Source organism: Macaca thibetana, chromosome 19 (genome assembly GCF_024542745.1).
Source record: "Macaca thibetana thibetana isolate TM-01 chromosome 19, ASM2454274v1, whole genome shotgun sequence".
In the NCBI taxonomy this organism is placed as follows: Eukaryota; Metazoa; Chordata; class Mammalia; order Primates; family Cercopithecidae; genus Macaca; species Macaca thibetana.
This window is the reverse complement of record NC_065596.1, coordinates 5,204,795-5,226,762: the sequence shown is the minus strand read 5'-3', so window position 1 is coordinate 5,226,762 and position 21,968 is coordinate 5,204,795. Positions and strand designations below refer to the sequence as shown.

General features: G+C 56.3%; 2 protein-coding genes across 4 annotated transcripts; both read right to left on the bottom strand.

Annotated features, from left to right (window-relative positions):
• Positions 1-1,139: 1,139 nt before the first annotated feature.
• Positions 1,140-10,059, bottom strand: HAPLN4 (hyaluronan and proteoglycan link protein 4). Its single transcript, XM_050769698.1, has 5 exons — positions 8,527-10,059; positions 6,873-6,990; positions 6,240-6,602; positions 3,993-4,325; positions 1,140-3,679 (listed from the first exon to the last, which is right to left on the bottom strand). Exons 1-5 carry the CDS (start codon positions 8,527-8,529, stop codon positions 3,288-3,290), a joined length of 1,209 nt encoding a protein of 402 aa, XP_050625655.1. The 5' UTR covers positions 8,530-10,059; the 3' UTR covers positions 1,140-3,287.
• An 88-nt stretch (positions 10,060-10,147) lies between these two features.
• Positions 10,148-20,063, bottom strand: TM6SF2 (transmembrane 6 superfamily member 2). Of its 3 annotated transcripts, XM_050769712.1 has the most exons (11): positions 19,884-19,969; positions 19,165-19,320; positions 17,833-17,936; positions 17,183-17,280; positions 17,011-17,114; positions 16,531-16,613; positions 15,181-15,305; positions 14,092-14,193; positions 13,728-13,820; positions 12,578-12,697; positions 10,148-10,654 (listed from the first exon to the last, which is right to left on the bottom strand). In XM_050769712.1, the coding sequence occupies exons 3-11, from the start codon at positions 17,915-17,917 to the stop codon at positions 10,445-10,447; spliced, it is 1,020 nt and encodes a 339-aa protein (XP_050625669.1). In that variant the 5' UTR covers positions 17,918-17,936; positions 19,165-19,320; positions 19,884-19,969; the 3' UTR covers positions 10,148-10,444. The 3 variants fall into 3 exon arrangements, with proteins under 3 accessions (XP_050625669.1, XP_050625667.1, XP_050625668.1); XM_050769710.1 differs by lacking the exon at positions 19,165-19,320 and having other exon boundaries at positions 19,884-20,063; XM_050769711.1 differs by lacking the exons at positions 16,531-16,613; positions 19,165-19,320 and having other exon boundaries at positions 17,011-17,280; positions 19,884-20,043.
• Between the last annotated feature and the right edge of the window lie 1,905 nt (positions 20,064-21,968).

Sequence of the window (21,968 nt, the reverse complement as noted above, 5' to 3'; positions counted from 1 at the left end):
CACTCCAGCCTGGGCAACAAGAGCGAAACTCTATTTAAAAAAAAAAAGAAAGTAAATGGGGAGTTTTGAACCTTTGAACAAACAACTTCTGATATCACCCTCCAGTTATACTTGAACTTGTGAGTGATGATGTGGATACTTAACTTCAAACAGAAAAATGTTGAAAACAATATAAATGTCCACCATTAAGAACCTGACTACAAAATTATGGGGCACTCAATCCAAACCATCGATCCTCTTCAGACTATCAAAAGAGTGGGGAAGGGGAGATTTGCTTTTTATTTCTTGAGACAGGGTCTCACTCTGTTGCCCAAGCTGGAGTGCAGTGGTGCAATCATGGCTCACTGCAGCTTCGACCTCCTGGGCTCAAGCAATCCTCCCACCTCAGTCTCTTAAAGTGCTGGGATTATAGGCATGAGCCCCTGTGCACGGTCAGGACCTTACGCTATTTTTTCTCTTCATGCTTTGTTTGTATCCTAGAAACTTCCAGTGCTTCCTCAGTCCCCACCCTGAGCCCACATATTTATGTCAGGGAAAGTATGCAACATCTCTCCCTTCCTGATACAGGAACTCCCCATCCAGTTTCCCGAATTTCATGCCCTGGATCTTGTCAATGGCCCAGTCAGGACAGAGTTGACAAGGAGCAGACCCATGGTAGGTGGCTCAAGGGAGAGAGTGGACACAGGATGGAGGAAGAAAGAGGAGTGAGAGATTGGGGAGGTGGGGGATGAATGAAGGACACCACTTTTCAAGGGAATAAAAACCAAGCCTGGCCAGGCGCCTGTAATCCCAACACTTTGGGAGGCTGAGGTGGGTGGATCACCTGAGGTCAGGAGTTCAAGACCAGCCTGGCCAACATGGTGAAACACTCTCTCTACTAAAAATACAAAAATTAGCTGGGTGTGGTGGCAGGCACCTGTAATCCCAGCTACTCGGGAGGCTGAGGCAGGAGAATCACTTGAACCCGGGAGGTGGAGGTTGCAGTGAGTCAAGATTGCACCACTGCACTCCAGCCTGGGCGACAGAGCGGGACTCCATCTCAAAAAAACAAAACGGAAAAAAAAACCCAAGCCCCCCAAGCTTGTAACATCTTATCTACCAAAGTGCATTTATAAAGGAATTACCCACTGGCTGCCTCATTTTCTCATTCATCAAAAGAAACAAGGATTTATTGAGCCCCTCCTGTATGCTTGGCACTCACGGGGACCAAACAGCCCTGGTACAGTGGGAGAACACAGGTTCAGAAGGATTTTGTCACTTGGTCACACAGTGAGCAAGAAGAGGCAGGATTCAAACCCAAACCGACCTGGTCCCAAAACTCAGAGATAGGTTTCCTAGAGATGACATGACAGTAAAGAGGGCTCCAGGGGGGACCCCAGTACTCCTGCAGGCAAGACCTCGGGACTGGGGTCTCCCATGGCCGGGATGGCCTTGTCCATGGATCGTGTCCCCCCAGCTGCCTGTCAACGCCGAGGACTTTGGCTGGACCACTTAGAGCCTGGTGGGTGTTGAAGTTTAAAAACGTTCCATCCCTCCTGGATCTCTAAGGAGGGAAATGTGGGTGGAGGTCAGGGAAGGAGAGGGCAACTCAGTGAGAATGGAGATGGGGTCTCAGAGGACAAAAGAGGAGCTCAGTGCTCGCATATCTAAAAAGGCCAGGGCATGCCATAGCCTCGGTTTCCTCATTTGTAGGACGACGACAAACATGCCCGGGTGTTGCAAGATTGTCTCGTGCACAGCTGCTATCCGGCATAGAGTTAACGTGCAAACAGAGGGTGGCTTAGCAGCTCCAGAAGTCCAGCCCTGTCTGGGGAAGGGGCAGCCATCAGGCCCCTGAAGGAGTGCAGTAGGGTAGCCCCATTAGGAGGCACTCAGGACTTCTGACCGGCAATGAGAAGTTCCTGAGAGCTGGAAGTTTGGTTGTCATGAGGACATTGACAGTCTCTATGGTGACAGCTTGGTGAACAGGGCCCCGTTGTCCACAAGGAAAAGCCTAGGGGGACAGGTGTTCTGTTACCTTGGACACCAGAGTTTGATCACCATGGCAACAGTGGTGGGGTCCAAGCCGCCTGGGGGTGGAGCTTGGAGGGTGGCCTGGAACTGGAGTGGGCCTGGGGACAGGGACAGTTTGTTTCCATGGTGAGAGCCAGAGAACTGGATGTTGTGTCACCCTGGGGACAGCTTCGGGGAGGGTGATCTCCATGGCGGTGGGTCAGGGTAGCGACAGTCAGAAGTTGAGTTGGAGGTCTCTGGGGCGGGGACCAGTGAGATGAGAAACGTGTGGTATCCATGGTTACAGCTGGAGGAGGGAGGCACCCTCTTCATGGGTACGCCTGATGAGGGAAGGGGTGTGTGACTCTAGGTGACAGGTAGCAGCAGGACTGGTTGCCTTGGTGACAGTGGGACCCAGGGCAGCTGCTCTCCATAATGAGTGACATGGATCTTACGGGTCCCCAGGGCTGGGAAGATGGTCTCTTTGGTGACAGTTGGGAAAAGGATGTCAGAGGACAGGGTGGGTTTGCTCTGCCTTCAAAGAAATATCTGAGGGGTGGGACGTGGCCCCCAGTAAGTGAGCCAGCAGGCTGTGTGTCAGTCTGAGGTGGCAGATAGAGGTGCTTGCCTGTGAAACTAGAGGGGTGGGCCCTGTTACCCAGAAACTTCAGGGGACTCTCAGGGAGAGGGGGAGAATGGGAGTCTCCAGTGCTCAGGTCACCATAAGGGAAAACAAGCTCCTCGGCCCACAACCTCCATGTGACCATGGGGAGTGACCCTGAAGTTCCTGTAGTCTCTCCAGGTGAGGAGGAGGAGGAGGAGGAGGAGGCCCAGTGTCCACGGGACCGCAAGGGACGAGTGTTCAGTCTCCAGTGAGATGCAGAAGATGTACGGCCAGTCTCTAGTCAATCCCGGGGGTCCAGCCACCAGGCGACCACGGTGGCGGTTGGTCTGTTTCCAAGTGGTCTCAGGAGGCGTGGCCAGTCTTCAGGAGCCTGCTGGGTCTGCTGGCCTCCTGAGGTCCTCAGGGGGCGTGGCCCTCATGGAGAAAGTTGGGGAGTTGGGGGAATCCTCCGTCCAGAAGAGGTGAGGGCTGGCCAGGCTCCAGGGAACTCCAAAGTACTGTTCTGCCAGGACTAGCCAAATCTTCAGGGACCCCAGGGGCACAGTTAGTTTGTAAGGGACCACAGGGAATGTGGCCAGTGTCCAGGGCTTCAGAGGCGTGGCCAGCCTCCAGGGGACCGCAGGGTTCTAGACCAGTGGTCAAGCGCCCTGGCTGTCCGCCTGCTGCCAGCCTAGACGCGCAGCGGGGTCCAGGCAGCAGGATCGCGCGCGCCCCCTGCCCAGCCGCCGCCGCCCGCCCAGCCCCAGCCCCAGCCGCCGGGTGCCGGGTCCGGTGCTCCCGGAGCGCGGTAGCAGTAGACACCGAAGAGCCGTCGGGTGGAGTCCGGGAAGCCGAGGCTGCGCACACCAGGCCGGCGGCCTCCGCAGCGCATGCGCGGATTCACGATGGGGTAGCGCGCGCTGCCATCCGCCAGCCAACCCGCGGTGCAGCGGTCCAGCAGCTGCAGCTTCCACGCGGCGAACAGCTGCCCCACCTTGGCCACGGCCGCGCCACGCGCAGCACACGCGCGCGCAGCTCCAGAGAAGGGTACAGGCCGCAGCGGCTTCAGGAAGAACACCCGCCCTGCGGGGATGGGGTGGGGGGGTGGGTTATTAGTGCGGCTCCTGGGACCCAGCCTCGGGATTCAGGACTGCCCCTCGCATGCAGCCCAGGACTCTGGCCCTCGGCTCCGGGATCCAGGAACAGTTCCTCCTTTGCGGCCTGGGACCCCAGCCTCGGCCCAACCAGTGTTGGTGCCAGGCGGTGTGTGTTTCACCTAAGCACTCTTGGGAGAGGGGTCTCCTGTTTCTGATCGCTAAGAGCTGGGTGGGGAAGAAGGCCCCAGGGTTGGGGTAGTGTTGTGGCAGAGGCCCGTCTGGGGATGAAGCCTACGCACCTGGCAGGTTGGACGTGAAGCAGAAGGCGTCGTAGCGTTCCTCGGCGTTATGGCGATACCCGTAGTTGCGCACGCCCCCGTTGGCATCACCGCCGTCCCCTGTGCTCCCGGTCCCTCCTAGGCCGCCGCAGGGCTCCCGGGGTCGGTTCACGGGGTATTGCACAGAGCCGTCGCGCAACCAGCCTGCATTGCACCAGTCCAGGCCGTCGCGCCAGGCCGCGTGCAGCTGTTCTGCAGATGCCAGGATACCGTCCTGCTCGGCGCATGCGCGCTGCGCCTCCGCGAAGGTCAGCTTGTATCGGCCTCCACGGGGGTGGTAGGGAAAGACCACGCCTGGCAGGGGGCGCACGGGATCAGCCGGTTCACCTCAGCCCACCCTCATGCACCTGACGTCTGGGGTGCTATATGACTCTTCAACCGGGACCTTCCAGTCTACTCCTCACTCTGGCCTCAGACCTGACCATGACCCTCCCCAGCTCACACCCCACATAACTGGCTCTCTTCGCTTTAAGCTTGGGATTCACTTGACCCTCCCCCTTAACATACTATTGTGTCCATCCCCTTCTACCGCTGGAGGCCTTTGCTCATGCTCTTTCCACCTTATTCTACCTGTTGGACTCCTATTTATCCTTCAAAACCCAACTCCCAAACCCTCTTCCATTCAGTCCTGTGTGCCTCTGACATTCCCCCAGTACTGGGTCCCTCCCTGTGGTCCAGCCCTGAGCCCACGGAGCCTGCGTTCAGTGCTGACTTTCCTAGACTAGGATCCCCTGGAAGATTGGCCCTAGGTGAAGACCCCTTTGATTCCCCCAGCATTGTCCAAGGCAGGACCCACTGGGTTCCCTTCTACCTTCAGTTCTGATGACTTTGGAACTTGTCCCTCATTGGACTCACAGTCCGTTCAGCTCAAGTATTTTATGCGTCTGTGTTTGAGGGATGGGAGTTGGGGGTGAGTGGGGCACCCAGGAAAGAGGCAGACAGGGGCCAGGGAGAAGACCTGGAGCTGACAGACTGGGGATTGAATCCTGGCTCTGCCACCAACTAGCACTGTCCTGGGCAAGGCTGTAACCTCTCTGAGCCTGTTGTCGGTCTGCTGGTAATAGCCGTCTCCCTTGGGGTTTTTAGGAAATTAAATTAGAGACTCCTGAGAACTCTTCAGCTAAGCACCTGTCACATAGAAAATGTCCAATAAAGGAGAGCTGCTGCTCTTATTGTTATTTGCTATTGTTAGGGAGGTCAGCAAGCAAGGGCCCTGAAATCTCACCTAGAATCTTCTAAAGTGAACTGAAAAAGGCCAACCAAATGGGAGGGAATTCTTCAAATAGAAACCCCACCTCCCAGCTCCAGGGTCAGCCAATCAGAGCATCCCACCTTCCAGCTACAGTGATTGGCTCACAGTTGGGCACATGACTCAAGCTGAGCCATTGAGGGACAACTCTGGGACTCTAGCTGCTGCTCCTAGGAAATCAGTCGCTAAGCCTAGGCACTGTGGTCTGGTTCCAGAAAGAGAAACCTGTCAGAAGAAAGCCTACCTGGGAAGCAGAGCAGAAGGATGGTTCCTGACATGGTGTGAGTGCCTGGATCTCACTGTGCCTGAATCCTATCCCAGGACTTCTCAGTGTCCTCATTGTGGACATTTTGGACTGGATCACTTTTTTTTTTTTTTTTTTGAGATGGAGTCTGGCTCTGTCGCCCAGGCTAGAGTGCAGTGGCACGATCTCAGCTCACTGCAACCTCTGCCTCCAGGGTTCAAGAGATTTTCCTGCCTCAGCCTCCCAAGTAGCTGGAATTACAGGCATGCACCATCATGCCTGGCTAATTTTTGTATTTTTACTAGAGATGGGGTTTCAGCATGTTGGTCAGGCTGGTCTTGAACTCCTGACCTCAGGTGATCCGCCTGCCTCAACCTCCCAAAGTGCTGGGATTACAGTCGTGAGTCACCATGCCCAGCCTGGATCACTCTTTGTGGGGGACTATCCTGTGCCTGGTAGGATGTTTAACTGCATCCCTGGCCTCTACCCACTAGAGGCCAATAGCAACTGACTTCTCCAGATGTGGCAACCTAACCTATCTCCAGACATCGCCAATGTCCATGGGGAGGAAAATCACCCAGAATTAGATATGGGGGCTCTACCCCACCAACCCTCTAAATGCCTGCAGGCCAACTTGATTTGATTTATGTCCCTTGCCATCCCTGTCCCCCTCCTTCCTCAGAAGCAAGGTTTATCCTCCCCACCGGCTGATCACCTTCCAGGTCCAGCTTGACCATGCCAGCGTCGTCTTCCAACTCATTGGTGACTTCGCACTCATAGCGCCCGTAGTCTTGCAGCGTGACATTGCGGAGGACCAGGGAAGCATCCCCAGGCCCGTCGCCCTGCAGCTCAGCCCGCCCACGGTAGCTGCCGAATGCCCGGTGCTGGGGGCCTAGTGCCACGAAGACGTCGGTGAAGGCCAGCGGGTCCACCACCTTTGTCCACTTGAGCCGGACGCCGTCGTGACCATGGGCGGCTGCCTCATAGTGGTACCGGCAGGGCAAGACGATGGTGCCACCCCGGTGGCTTACCACCTGCCCGGGCGCTGTCTGTACCACTACCGAGCCCGACTCACCCTCTGCGGACAACCAAGCAGGGTTCAGAGAAGGGGCCTAGGGGCAGAAGGGGGGCCCTGGGGAAGGGGTCTCTGGGGAGGGGAAGGTGGGAAGACTCGGGCGGGGGTCGGGGAATCAGAAGGGTCCAGGGGCTCAGGGAGAGGGCGAGGGGCTTAGATGGGGAGTGGTTGGGGGAACCGTGGACGTCAGGAACGCCCTACCCCCTACACCTCTCCGCACTTGGCCTCTTCTGCTTTTCGCGGAGAAGACCACTTTTAGCGGCCCGGACTCACCCAGCACGTGCACGACCTTCTTCCGGCCACGCTGCGCCCCCGCGGGGGCTGTGAGCAGCAGGACGCCCCAGGCCGCTGCCCAGAGCGCTCCGGGACCGAGGGCCGCCCGAGCGCACACCTGGGGGACGGGCACAGGGCTCAGTCCAGCCCCCAGCCTTGGCCTTTCGGAGGCCTGGCTCCCTCCCGGGCCTGCCTTCCCCACAGCGAGGACCTCGCACACGCCCATGCCCCCACCCTTTCCGGGGTCCCGCATAACTCCCCCTCCTCCTCCTGGGACCTCACATCCTCGCTCCTGCAAGAACCCACGCCCCTAGACTCCCCCCTCCCTTGGCCCCAGATCCCCAGATCCCGCCTCATCACCCCCGCCCCAAAACCCGAGGCTCGCTGCCCCCGCCCCCTTCTGGCCCTGGCCCGGGCCGGGGATGGGGGGGGTGGGGAAGAGCTGGAGGAGCGGCGGCAGCAAGGTTATCCGTGCGCCAGGAGACTGCAGCAAACCGGGCCGGGGCGGGCAGAGAGGGGGGAGAGCTGGAGAGACACAGGGAGAGACGCGGGGAGAGAACAGGGACAGAGAGAAAGGCAGGGAGAGGCAGAGAAGAGAGTGCGCGACACAGAAAAAGGGTAAGGGAAGACGGAGAGGCAGAGATGGAGAGGGAGAGACAGATGTAGAGGGAGAGACAGAGAGGCAGAGGGAGAGACAGAGAGACAGAGGGAGAGACAGAGAGGCAGAGGGAGAGACAGAGAGGCAGAGGGAGAGACAGAGAGGAGAGAGACAGAGAGGCAGAGGGAGAGACAGAGAGGCAGAGGGAGAGACAGAGAGGCAGAGGGAGAGACAGAGAGGCAGAGGGAGAGACAGAGAGGCAGAGGGAGAGACAGAGAGGCAGAGGGAGAGACAGAGAGGCAGAGGGAGAGACAGAGAGGCAGAGGGAGAGACAGAGAGGCAGAGGGAGAGACAGGGAGAGGGAGAGACAGAGAGGCAGAGGGAGAGACAGAGAGGCAGAGGGAGAGACAGAGAGGCAGAGGGAGAGACAGAGAGGCAGAGAGGAGAGAGACAGAGAGGCAGAGGGAGAGACAGAGAGGCAGAGGGAGAGAGAGAGGCAGAGGGAGAGACAGAGGGGCAGAGGGAGAGACAGAGGGGCAGAGGGAGAGACAGAGAGGCAGAGGGAGAGACAGAGAGGCAGAGGGAGAGACAGAGATGGAGGGAGACAGAGATGGAAAGGGAGAGAGAGGAAGAGACAGAGAAGCAGAGGGAGAGACAGGGAGAGGGAGAGACAGAGAGGCAGAGGGAGAGACAGAGAGGCAGAGGGAGAGACAGAGAGGCAGAGGGAGAGACAGAGAGGCAGAGGGAGAGGGAGAGACAGGAGTGTGCCAGAGGCCGAGAGAATTAGAGAAGAGGAGGAAGAGATAGGGGCAGGTAAAGAGAGAAACGGAGAGAAGAGGAAAAAGGCAGAGAGGGTGACAGAGATGGAGAGAAGCAGGGAGAGATGGAGACGGAGAGAACCGAGAGTGCCAAAAAGAGAGATCAAAGAGGGTGAGAGACGGAGAAAAGGAGGAGACAGAAGAAACTCGGAGAGATATAGATTCAGAGACAGAGACATACAGAATCCCAGACTGGGGAGACGGGGCACGCACCATCCGCGCCCACAGCCGCACTTACCATCTTGCCCGCGCGGCCCTCGCCGAGCGGCCCCTACGCACCCGGACTGCGCTCACAGCACACCCGGTTAGGACTGGGCAGGTCCCTGCAGGCGGCGCAATCCCGGCGTCTGCCTGCAAGGGGAGGAGGAAGGCGAGCAAGGCGGGGTGTGTTAAAGGGGCCGCGGCAGCCCACGCTCCCCTGGAGAGGTGGCTGGAGCGCGGGCGGAGAAAGAAGCGCTCTGGGCTTGGAGTGCAGAGCTAGTTCCCTCGCCCTGCTAGCTGAACTTAGGCCAGCGAAGAATCTCTCTGAGCCTCAGTTTAACCGTCTTTGAAATGGAGGAGGGGGCTGAGTCGTCTATCATGGTTACTGTGCTTTGGCAGGGGACCTGGGGGATCTGGTGAAAGAGATCACTTGACCTGCAGCCCTCAGTTTACCCATCTGTCCATTGGGTAGTCATAGTGGAGTCCTGGTCTCCAGTACCCCAAAGGTGCTCACTGTGCAGGGTGGGGGCCTCACGATAATCACACTCTGCTGTGACCTGGAGCCACAGGCCCCAATCCAAGTCTGCCCCTCACTGGCTGTGGGACCTTGATGGAGACAGTTGGCCTCTCTGAGCCTGTTGCCGACTCTTTGGTGAAGATCCAATAGCCAGACATACCGTAGATCTCCGGTAGGGGTTGGGAGGGGCAAGAAAAGGGACATCTAGGCCGGGCATGGTGGCTCATGCCTGTAATCCCAGCACTTTGGGAGGTCAAAGCAGGAGGATCACCTGAGGTCAGGAGTTCAAGGCCAACCTGACCAACATGGAGAAACTATGTCTCTACTAAAAATATAAAATTAGCCAGGCGTGGTGACACATGCCTGTAATCCCAGCTACTCAGGGGGCTGAGGCAGGAGAATTGCTTGAACCCGGGAGGTGGAAGTTGCAGTGAGCCGAGATCGTGCCATTGCATATCAGCCTGGGTAACAAGAGCGAAAACTCCAACTCAAAAAAAAAAAAAAAAAAAGAAAAGAAAATGGGACATCTAGTCAAGTCCCTGATTTACTCCAGGCCCAAGTCACCCCTAAACATGGCCTTTCACCCAACTTCAAAAATCAAACACTAGGAAACATTGAGTCTTTCTCCCAACACCTTGGCTTCCTTCCAGGACTCAGTTTCCCCTAAAATGAGCCCAACTCGACCAGATAGCAGAGGCAGGGTTGAGGTTTCTGTGGTCCAACACGCTGGGGCTCCGTCTCAGCTCAACCATGCCTTGGGGACTGAGGAGGGTAATGGTCTCAGACCAGGACCTTCACCTGCAGCCTTGGTTTCCCCATCTGGAATAAGGAGTGAGATCCAGCATGTAGCAGTCAAGGTATACAGTAGGTGCTTAATAAACATATCATGCTATTGGTTATGATTTATTGGTAGAGCAGGAACTTTTCTCTCTGGCTGTGACCTTGGGCAGGTCTCTTGTCCATACTGAGCCTCAGTTTTCCCATCTGGAAGATGGAGCCATGCATACCAACCAGAGGCCGCCTTCTGCCATCCCAGCACCTCTTGCTCCTGGCAACCACGATGGCAGTGATGGATGGGCCCTCATGGGGGCCAAGAAGAGGGTCCCTCATCCCTGCACCCTGAAACACTTAGGCAGTGATATTTTGGAAATTGAAAGGGTTTTTACTAAAAGGATCCACGGGGGGATGATGGGTAAATTCTGGAAGGGGTGGAAGCGTCGTGTGGGGGTTGAAGCATGGTGACAGCTGTGAGAGGCGCTCCTTGCAGGAACACTTGGTTGTTGGTCTCCATCCCACCCACTGGACTGAAACCACCATAGCCAGGACTAACAACACCTGGAGATGTCCCTCCTGTCTCTAAAACACCCGACCCCCGCTTCCCCAGGTAGGGCTGGCTGGGCGCGTAAACAGAGTCCTGGGTCCTAAGTCCATAGCCCTCTCATTGATGCTTCTTGTGGAGGGCTATGGGGCTGGAGGGTGGCGGCTGGTGGAAGAATGCAGGCCACTGAAGGCAACGGTAGGCCAGCAGGTGGGGGCCCAGTGCATACAGCAGATTGCACACGAAGAAGCAGCCCCAGGTGTCCTCAGGCACACGGTAGGTGAAGGGTGTGCGCAAGTGCATGGAAGCCCCCATGTGCGAGAACTGTGCCTGGTAGCCAAACAGGAAAGATGGATGTCAGGGGCCAGGAAGGAACCGAAATCCCAGCATCACCGACGGCCCACCAGGTAGGTCAGGCAGAACCCAGGGGATGCCCATCCTCAACTCTTGGGCTCTGCTCATCTACCTGTTTCCCATCTCCAGTCCATCTATCTGTCTTTCTCTATTTTTTTTTTTTTTTTTTTTTTTGGAGACACAGTCTCACTCTCTTGCCCATGCTGGAGTGCACTGGTGCAATCTCCATTCACTGCAACCTCTGCTGCCTCCTGGGTTCAAGCGATTCTCATGCTTCAACCTCCTCTGAGTAGCTGGTACTACAGGCGTGCACCTCTACGCCCAGTTAATTTTTTGTATTTTTTTTTTTTTTTTTTTTTTTTTTTGAGACGGAGTCTCGCTCTGTCGCCCAGGCTGGAGTGCAGTGGCGCGATCTCGGCTCACTGCAAGCTCCGCCTCCTGGGTTCATGCCATTCTCCTGCCTCAGCCTCCCGAGTAGCTGGGACTACAGGCGCCCACAACCGCGCCCGGCTAATTTTTTGTATTTTTAGTAGAGACGGGGTTTCACCGTGGTCTCGATCTCCTGACCTTGTGATCCGCCCGCCTCGGCCTCCCAAAGTGCTGGGATTACAGGCGTGAGCCACCGCGCCCGGCAATTTTTTGTATTTTTTAATAGAGATAGGGTTTCGCCATGTTGCCCAAGCTGGTCTCAAACTCCTGAGGTCAGGCGATCCATCCACCTTGGCCTCCCAAAGTGCCAGCTAGGATTACAGGCGTGAGCCACCATGCCTGGCTTATTTTTAAAATTTCTATCTAATTATCTATCTATCTATCTATCTATCTATCTATCTATCTATCTAGAGATAGGGTCTTGCTGTGTTGGCCAGGCTGGAGTGCAGTGGCACGACCATGACTCACTGCAGCCTCAACCTCCTGGGCTCAAGCAATCCTCCCATCCCAGCCTCCCGAGTAGCTAAGACAGCAGGCACGTGCTACCATGCCCAGCTAATTTTTGTACTTTTTGTAAAGACAGGTTTTGCCATGTTGCCTAGGCTGGTCTCAGACTCCTGGGCTCAAGTAGCCCTCCCACCTCGGCCTCCCAAAGTGCTGGGATTACACGTGTGAGCCACCTCGCCCGGCCTTCTGTCTGTAAAGATTCCTACCCTTATGTGTCCTCTCTGTCCCCCCCTCCCCCATGCTCGTCCACTTGTCCGTGAGTCCCTACCCACTTGCCTAACCCCATCTCCTGGGCCCTGCACCCCATCTCTCTCTGACCTGGTTCCAGATCCTCCTCCCAGTCTTCCCCATCCCAGAGGTCTTGGCACAAATCCTGTGGATTCTAGACGTTTTCCTGGTCCCTACTTCCCTGGCCGGGGCCCAGGCTTTAGCACTTTTCATCAGGAACCCAGAAAAAGGCTCCTAGCTCTGACTGGGTCCCCACTGCTCAAACACCTCCTCAAATTCCCCATCACCCTCAGTACAAGCCCCCAGTCCCAGAGTTCAAAGCCTTCAGCATCTAGCTGCCAATTTCTCTTATCTCTGCCTTTACCCATGTTACGGCCCTGCTAAATCACTGTCTCCCTCTGTGCTTCTCCTTATGCTGTTCCCATTCCTGGTATGCCCTTCCCTGCCTAGAGAACTCATCCCCGTACATCAAAGCCCAGCTCCTATGACCCCTGCTTCTAGATAACCTTTCCCTTCTGGAATCCTTCACAGCCCCTGTCCCTCTTTTCACGGGGCTTGGAGTGTCTGTATCTGGCTTTGTCTCCCCTAGACTAGGGAATCCTGGGATACCGGGCCTGGGGCTGGGGTCTCTTGGGGGCCCATCATTACAGTGCCCAGGGAGGACACCAAAGTCGTTGATGAGTAGACAGAAATTCCCTCCCACAAGTCTGCTCAACCACCCACCCGCCACCTCACCTGGCCGATGGCTCCAGCAAACACCAAGGCCCAGTCTGGCAGCCAGGAACAACCAGGGAAGGTGAGAGCATAGGCAGCCAGGCCGCAGAAAGGCAGGACATAAAACATGTACATCAGCATCTGCAGGGGAGGGAGGAGAGGGGCACCAGCCTGTGAGATGAGCAGCTACCCCAGGTGGGTCTCCTGAGACCCCGGAGGTGGAGGCTCTGAGGAAGGATCTGGATGGCCTCAGACCCCATCCAGGCTCTCTGCAAAGTGCTCCCCTATTTCCCTTTCAGATCCTTGCCACCACCCGCCAAACACATACACCAAACCTACCAACCTTTCTCTGGAAGCAGCATGCGACTCTGGCCTGGCCAGTCGGAGCATTCCAGCCCCCTGTCCATGATGCTCAGTAAGGGATGGGCAAGTGATTCAGGCTGGGTCAATCTGAGCCTGCCTAAGACTTGTGCTTAAGCTCAGGGGTAATAAGGGCTCACAATGCTCTGGGGTGGCTGAGTGGGGTGCATGGAAGCCTGGAGCTGCCACAGGCTTTCTCTGCTACCCCATGAAGGGACTGCCTGAGAGCAGAGCCATGCAAAGAAAGCAGAGCCCAGAGGCCGGGCACGGTGGCTCACGCCTGTAATCCCAGCACTTTGGGAGGCCGAGGTGGGTGGATCACTTGAGGTCAGGAGTTCGAGACCAGCCTGACCAACATGGTGAAACCCCGTATCTACTAAAAATACAAAATTAGCCGAGTGTGGTGGCGCACGCCTGTAATCCCAGCTACTTAGGAGGCTGAGGCAGGAGAATCGCTTGAGCCCAGGAGGTGGAGGTTGCAGTGATCTGAGATCACGCCATTGCAATCCAGCCTAGGTGACAAGAGCAAAACTCTGTCTCAAAAACAAAACAAAACAAAACAACACAAACAAAAAACAAAACAAAACAAAACAAAAAAGAAAAGAAAAGAAAAGAAGAGCCCAGAATCTGCACCTCGAGCACCTGGATCCAGTCATACCTGAAGACCACATCTGTCCTTTTTTTGGTAGGACAGTAAATTCCATATGACCTTCTGCCTGCTTGAGTTGTGCTTCTGGCACCTGCTTCAAAGAGGCCCAGAGGACCCCCTACCCAAGGCAGGGGTATGGTCTTCTCCCCACTCCCCTCTCACCTGCACCTTAGGATAGGCCACAGGGTCCCGCAGGTATGGCTCATACTGGTAGATATAGACAAAGCAGGAATCTGTGGGGCAGTCAAGCACCACCTGGAGCAGACAGACATACCAAGAACCCTCAGACATCCCTCCCACAGGAAACTTCCCCCACCCTTCCAGGTCCACACCCCTTGCTCTGGCCTCTCCCAGCCCAGCTCAAATTGGGCTGGGAGAAATGGGGCTTTGTCATGGAACACTCAGGTTAGACTTGATGAAGAACTTCCTTGGATGATCAAACAGGAAGAAGGGCAGCGTGGGAGAGGTGGGTCAGGGAAGGGAGACCGGAGGCAGGGGATGGAGAGACTAACTAGTGTGGACTCACCAGGCCCCGGAACAGAGTGAAGCAGCCAGCAAGGATGAGGTATATGACAAGGGCCAGGTCAGCCGGACGCTGCAGGAGTCCCTTTCTTTGTTCCTCCTGCACCTGCCCCAGGGGAGAGAAACAGAGACAGCATGAGAGGTAGTCAATGAGAGGTATTCAGTAGGTATTCAAAAGGTATATAAAGGCTCCTAAGGCTCCTCTCCTTCTTTTCTTCCTTTCTTTCTTTTCTTTCTTTCCTTCCTTCCTTCCTTCCTTTTTTTTTTTTTTTTTTTTTTTTTTTTTTCTGAGACGACAGGGTCTTTTTCCGTTGCCCAGGCTTGAGTGAAGTGGCACAATCTCAGCTCACTGCAGCCTCAATCTCCCGGGCTCAAGTGATCCTCCCGGCTCAAGTGATCCTCTACCTCAGCCTCCCCCAAGTAGCCAGATAGCTCACTGACCTGCAGGCATGCACCACCACATCTGGCTAATTTTTTTTTTTTTTTTTTTTTTTTTTTTTTTTTTTTTTTTTTTTTTTTTTTTGAGACGGAGTCTCGCTCTGTCCCCCAGGCTGGAGTGCAGTGGCCAGATCTCAGCTCACTGCAAGCTCCGCCTCCCGGGTTCCCGCCATTCTCCTGCCTCAGCCTCCCGAGTAGCTGGGACCATATTAGGGATGGTCCGCCACCTCGCCGCCCGTCTCGGCTAAAAGTTTTTTTTTTGTGTGTTTTTAGTAGAGACGGGGTTTCGCCGTGTTAGCCAGGATGGTCTCGATCTCCTGACCTTGTGATCCGCCCGTCTCGGCCTCCCAAAGTGCTGGGATTACAGGCTTGAGCCACCGCGCCCGGCCAATCTGGCTAATTTTTTAACTTTTTGTAGAGTCAGGGTCTGGCTGTGTTGCCCAGGCTGGTCTCCAACTCTTGGGCTCAAGTGATCCTCAAGCCTTGGCCTCCCAAAATGTTGGGATTACAGGCATGAGCCATCACACCCAGCCCTTGCTTCTTCCTTATGACAAAGGAGATCCTTCCACAGAAACTAAGTCTTTGACCAAAAGCAACTCACACGGGGAAAGTTCAGGCATGCTGGGACAAAGCCTAAGAGGGGCAAGGCACTCACCGTGTTGGCGGTGCAGCAGGTTGGCGCCCGGGGCTGGCTGAAGACCCTCACGCCAGCCCAGCATGGCACCAGCAGGTAGGGGATGGTGAGGAAGAAGGCAGGCCTGATCTCGGAGCTGTATTTGCCTGCCATGGTGCAGGAGAGAGGGCGTCAGCCATGCCAGAACCCTGCTGGATGTCTGTTTGTTTGTTTGTTCTGAGACAGAGTCTTGCTGTGTCACCCAGGCTGGAGTGCAGTGGCGCAATCTTGGCTCATTGCAACCTCCGCCTCCCAGGTTCAAGCAATTCTCCTGTCTCAGCCTCCTAAGTAGCTGGGATTACAGGCACACACCATTATGCCTGGCTAATTTTTGTATTTTTAGTATAGGCAGGGTTTCACCATGCTGCCCAGGCTGGTCTTGATCTCCTTGGCTTAAGTGATTAATGAGTCAGGCGGATCGCTTGAGCCAAGGAGTTTGAGACTAGCCTGAGCAACATAAGGATTACAGGTGTGAGCCAGCGCACCCGGTCTCTCTGGCTGGACATCTCGATTCAGAAATACCACCTCGGCTGGGCGCGGTGGCTCACGCCTGTAATCCCAGCACTTTGGGAGGCTGAGGCGGGCGGATCACGAGGTCAGGAGATCGAGACTATCCTGGCTAACACAGTGAAACCCCGTCTCTACTAAAAATGCAAAACAAAAATTAGCCGGGCGAGGAGAATGACGTGAACCCAGGAGGCGGAGCTTGCAGTGAGCCAAGATCGCGCCACTGCACTCCAGCCTGGGTGACTGAGCAAGACTCCGTCTCAAAAAAAAAAAAAAAAAAAAAAAAATACCATCCTCATTCAAGCTCCACCACCCTCCATGGCTCCCTAGTGCCCACAGGATGATGTCCATGCTCCTCAGCCTAGCCTGCCTCAATTTACCTTCTGAATATGGATCCTACCTTCCAGTGGGTTCTCTGCTTTCTATGAATACACCTTGGGTGTTCCCTCTGCTGAGGTTTTGCCATGCCAGCCTCCCGGATTGCCTTCACTGCTCTACCTCCCAAGCCCTACTCCTGAAGCTTTCACCCTGTCCCCAGGATTCATCCTAAAATTCCCTTCCTGTGTCAAGAGCATTCTGGGTCAAACCCCCGGTGCTGGGAACCATTGCCTGGGGAGGAAGCAGAGTTTGGGTTCCCCCACCTTTCAAGAGGAAATGGGGACCAGAAAGGGGTGGGCTGCTGACTGAGGCTGCGGACACGCAAAGAGGGAGGTGGGGCCTCTGCAGACATCAGGGAAGGGGTGGAGGATCCAATGGGGTTGCTTCTAGATGCAGGGCAGGGACCTAGCCCAAGAGAGACCAGATTTCCCGAAGCCTTGTCCTTACCAAGAATGTTTCCTGTAAGGAACACCAGGATGCTCATGGCGAAGGAACCCAGCCAGTACAGTCCAAAGTTCCGGTATCTCTTCCTGGGCAGGGGATGGAGGGGTGACCAGCAGGTAGTCACTCCATAATCTCAGAGCCCCAGCCAGGGCCCAGAGACCACCGTGGGCTTCCCAGCTCTGGGTGCCTTTCAGTTTTGCCCAGGATGGAAGGGACAACAGGGAGTTGAACAGGGGAATGAACAGTGAGACCCTCTGTCCAAGAAAAGAAGTGACCGCCCAGACACAGGGTGGATATAAGCAATGCCACGCCACCATCTACACCTGAAACGTTTCCTGGAACCTTCTCCCGGCCACCCCTGGCTGGAGTCCTAGAGGAGCATCCTGATTTCTCCTACAGACACTTCTGGCTCCACCCTGCCCTGGGGCCCCAATGAAACTTCTCTCCCAGGGTCAGGGGCCACCCTCTCCCTGGCTCCTGCACCTTCTGCAGATGGCGCCGGCCATGGCCAGGTAGAGGAGGTAGTGAACGGTGCCATCCCAGTAGCAAATGAAGACTCCGTGTGCTGTGCGCAGGTATGGCTCTCCCTGTGGGGGCAGGAGGGAGGCTCAGACGGGCAGTGGGGCAGGGGGATCCCTGGCTGTCCCCCAAGTACCTCCTTGGTGTAGAAATCCATGAAGCCCACCACATAGCCGTCTTCCTGAAGAGCGATGATGAGGTCCACAACCGAGGTGAAGGCGAAGACGGCGAAGACTGCAGTGAGTAGGCGGCTGGGTCAGGTGTGGGAGGGGACACACATGGGTGGGGCTAGGGCTCAGTGTGGGCAGGGCTTGAAGTTAAGGTCAGGGATGAGATTATTTCAGGCAAGGACTCCAGGCCCAGTCCCTGTCCCAACCCCAAAGGTTGCATGACCACTGTCCCGCCTCATTCTGCATGTCTGATGGAGGAGACCCAGCCTGGCCCTCAGAAGTCCCTGGTTTGATTGGGAGGCCCAGTGCCTGCCTTTGGGAGTCCCCGCCCTCAGGAGATCTCAAAGTGATGAGGCAGTACACTCTTTTTCAGGAGCTTCCAATCTGATGGGGGAGACGCAGTCCCTATTCTCAGGAGCCCCAGGTCTCAAGGGGGAGGCTCTTTGAAGTTCCCCAGTTTAATGGGAGTGTTCAGATCTCTTGGAGGTCTCCAGTCTGATGGGAGCTCTTAAAGGGCCCCCAGTCTGATGGAGGAGGACCTTCGATGGCCCCTAAGTCTGAGGGTGGAGGCCGTTGCCTGGACAGTCTTCTTCCCCACAGCTTCCCACTGACTCACCAGCATAGAGTGGGTCATAGGAGATTTCGCCATGGGACAAGCTGTAGACTGCCACGAAGAGCAGACCCAGGATTAGGGCGCTCATCAATGCCACCCACAGGGGGCTGTGGAGAGGGAGACCAAGTCAGGGACGCCAGGCCCAGTGCTGAGGCATTGCCCCACTCTCCCTGGTAGGGGAAGAGGCAGACTCCTGGAAGCCCCAGGGGAAGAGGCTAAAGTATCTGTTCATCCATCAATGCTGTTCCCTGAAACTGCTCTCATCCTGTGCCAGGCCCTTGCCCAGGCTGTTTCTTCCTTCTGGAAACTGCTTCCAGAAGCCTTTTCCACTTGGCAAACTTCTACTCATCCTTCACAGCCCATCCACATTGTTCTTCCTCCATGAAGCCCTCCCTGACTCCCCAGAAAGGATCACTGTTTAACTTGAGCCAGCTACAGAGGGGACATTCATCAGCCCCTTCTTTTCTTTCTTTCTTTTTTTTTTTTTTTGAGATGGAGCTCTGACACGCAGGCTGGAGTGAAGTGGTGTGATCTCAGCTCACTGCAACCTCTGCCTCCTGGGTTCAAGCGATTCTCCTGCCTCAGCCTCCCAAGTAGCTGGGATTACTGGTGTCCACTACCACGCCCTGCTAATTTTTATATTTTTAGTAGAGACAGGGTTTTACCATGTTGGCCAGGCTGGTCTCGAACTCCTGACGTCAGGTGATTTGCCCATCTCGGCCTCCCAAAATGCTAGGATTACAGGTGTGAGCCACCACGCCTGGTCTGCCGCTTCTGACTTTACCATTTATCCCATCATTTGTTATGTGTTTAACTCAGTCTGTTCAGTCATTCGGCAACGTCAAGTCCCTCTGTGGCCAGGCCCAGCTCCCAAGCCACAGGGTCTCGAGTGCTCAGTTCTGTAGACTTCACTGTCTGACACTCCCAGCTCCTCCCAGCTAAAGTCCAAATGCCTCTATTAACTCCACCTTACCCCTGCCCTGATCTGCCCCCCCAACCTGATAAGACAGGTCGACCAGTTGCATAGATAACAGAAGCCAGGTCTCTGGGCAGTGCTCAACCCAGGTGGGCAAATCCAGGCCTAGAGAGGATGGGATTACTGTCCAGTTGTCCAGGGTCACACAGCAAGACTCTGTCCATCACTCTCCAGGCCCCTGTTTTCTCACGATCCCCTCAGAACCCAAGATCTCCATCCTGACCCCATCTAACGATGACATTATAGTACTCAGATGAGACCAGGACAAATCTTTGTACACAGTTTGTAATCCTGAACCGTAACTATGAGATAAGATCTAGGATTGTGCCCATGACACTAATCAGGGAACTGAGGCTTACCCAGGATCCCAGGAGATGGAGATGGGTATTCCCACCCAGGGAGCAGGCCCATGGTTAAGACTCTCTCCACCCTATGGCTTGGGTTGAGCTGGGTTTAGAAGTGCGAGGGGCTTGCAGATGCCCGCTATCCGGTGGCTGGACCCACAGGGCTAGGATCTAGGGTTAGGAGACAGGGACCAGGAACAGGAACCAGTAGGGGAAACTGAGTCTAGGCACAGGGTTAGCCAGTCCTGAACAAGGGGAAAGTCACAGGCCTGAGACAGGCAATGGAGCAGGGTGTGTGTGTGTGTGTGTGTGTGTGTGTGTGTGTGTGTGTGTGTCAACAGGAGCCAGGTACCCGGGGCCTTATCTGGGACAGTACTTTTACCCTTGGCGACTTTGGAGCCTGCGCAGGGCCCATCCCTGGGAAAACCCCAGAAACCCTCGAAAGCTCTGGCTTGTGGGGACTCTCCTCATCATTCCTTCTCCCCAGGCCCCAAACATCCCAGGAGCGGCCACACCCCAGCCTCCAGCACGGCGGAAAGGGGACTTCCGGTTAGACGGGGGCGTTCTTCTGGCCCAGGCCCAATCCTGCCGGGTCGGAGCTGAGCTGGGGCGCAGGGCTCGCAGGAGCCAGGTCCGCGGACCGCGCATCCTCCCTCCAGCCCACCTCCGGTCCTCCCAGCCCCTGCCCGCCCCCACTGTCCCCTAAGGCCGCCCCAGCCCCTCCCCGCACGCACTGCGAGAGCGCCGAGACGTGGTTGAGCGCGTAGGACACCGGGAGGGCGCTCAGCGACAGCGCCGCGATCTTGCCGGCCAGCGGCGGGATGTCCATAGCGGCGGCGCCTGGACCCCGGCTCAGCCCCGGGCGTTCTCCAGGGCGCTCGGCTCCTCGTTGGCGGCGCGTCCCGGCCGGGGCTGCCAGGGACCCGCCCCGCACAAAGGTCGCCCCCCGCTGCGCCCTGGGCAGGCGGCCGTGACCCGCCCTGCGTGTTCCCAGGGAGCCTCCAAGGCCCCTCCCCGGTCCTCCCCCTGGCAGCTGCCCCGCCCCTTCGCCCCTCACCATCGACACCCGTCCCGCTGCTCAGCCTCAGTTTCCCTGTCAAAGGCTGGGACACAACACCTCGGGATGTTTCTGCTCTTAGGCCAAGGGGTACGCCCTGGAGGTCCTGGCATGCCCGCTCTTTCCCCTGCCCCACAACTTCGTTCTAAGGAAATTCGTTCTCCTGGACTCTGCCCTTCTAAACCCCTGCATTCCCCACCCAAAGATCAAGTGGGCATTGCCTGTGCGCGCTGATAGAGCAACATCCAGCTCTTGGGCGCAAAATGCCTTTCAGTGGGCTTAGATTTTGAGTTTTCACACAGTGGCCACCACAAATGTAAACGTGTTTCCAGGCAGATGTGAAGTTTTTTTTTTTGAGAGGAGGTCTCACTCTGTCGCCCAGACTGGAGTGCAGTGGCCTGCCTTGAACTCCCAGCCTCAAGTGGTCCTCCCACCTCAGCTTCCCAAGTAGCTGGGACTACAGGTATGCACCACCACGTGCAGCTAATTATTTTTTGTAAAGACAGGGGTCTCACTTTGTTGCCTAGGCTGGTTTCAAACTCCTGTGCTCAAGAGATCCTCCCACCTCAGCCTCCCAAAGAGCTTCGATTATAGGCGTGAGCCACCGCGAGGGGTCTTTTAGTGTGAGGCTTTGACTCTGGGGCTGTCCCTTTGCAGGCTAGTCCCGGGTTGAGGGTTCTTCATGTGGGGGAGAGGGTAGAAGGAAGGGGTTCTAGGGGGTGGGGGCTGAAGTTAGAATATCGAGATGGAGCCAGTTTGGTGAAGAGTTTGGGAAGGGTGTTCCTGGCAGGGAGGAAAATGGCTTAGGCTTGGAAATGAGCAGCGGAAAGGAGGTCGGTTCTGCTGGGGTGTGATGAGAAGCGAGACAGCTGTGAGAGGCTGTGGGAGGTTTTGAACAGCTGGGAGGGGGCCGCAGTGTTGTCGGGGAGAATAAGGAGGAGACCATCTGTCTTTGTCACCCCTCCAACCACCCTCTGGCCCATGTGGAGTACTTGTGGATGCTGCAGACAGCAAGGTGAACCATGCCCACCTGACACCTGCCCCACGGGAGCCCAGTCTGCAGCTGGCACAAATTCTAACCCCTACCCCTACCTCAGGCTCCTTCTGCATGCAGCCCCTTGGCGTGATTCCAACTGGGTCACAGGTCTTTCTCAACTGGGCAACAAGAGAGTCTTCTGGCCGCAAGTCTGACTCAGCCTCCTTCCCCAGGTGCCCACTGCCCATGGGTGAAGTTCAGGTTCCCCTGGACTTTCCCCAACTTTAGCACAGTCAACACCCCCCAGGCCTGCTTTCTGTCTGCAAAATGAGCCTTCTTGTAAGCGTGTCCCAGCATCCCCTCCTCCAGGCAGCCCTGCCTGCCACCCCCACCCCATCTTCTCCACACAGGGCCAGGGTGTCTGTGCCTGGCTCAGCCTAGGGGCCTGGCCTTGTCCCGTGTACAGGATGCACCTGCACACGCACATAGCATTTGGAGGCCTCATCCCCTGCCAGGGGGTAAAGTCCATGTCCTGAGCCTGGTGAGCCTCCATGTCGCTGAGAACTGAGAAGTGACTTGGACAGCTGAATGCCTGGGACCAAGCCCCAGGATTCCCCATCTCCTGAACCACTGGCTGCAGAGAGCTACCCTGCTGTGCTCAGGGTCCTGGTCCACTGCCTTCTGGGCAGCCCCCATGTATGGGCACCCAGGCCAAGCCCACCAATGTTACTCCTTGCTCTGCCTCAGCCACAGCGTCAGGAAGGGACAAAGGGTGGCATGTCACCC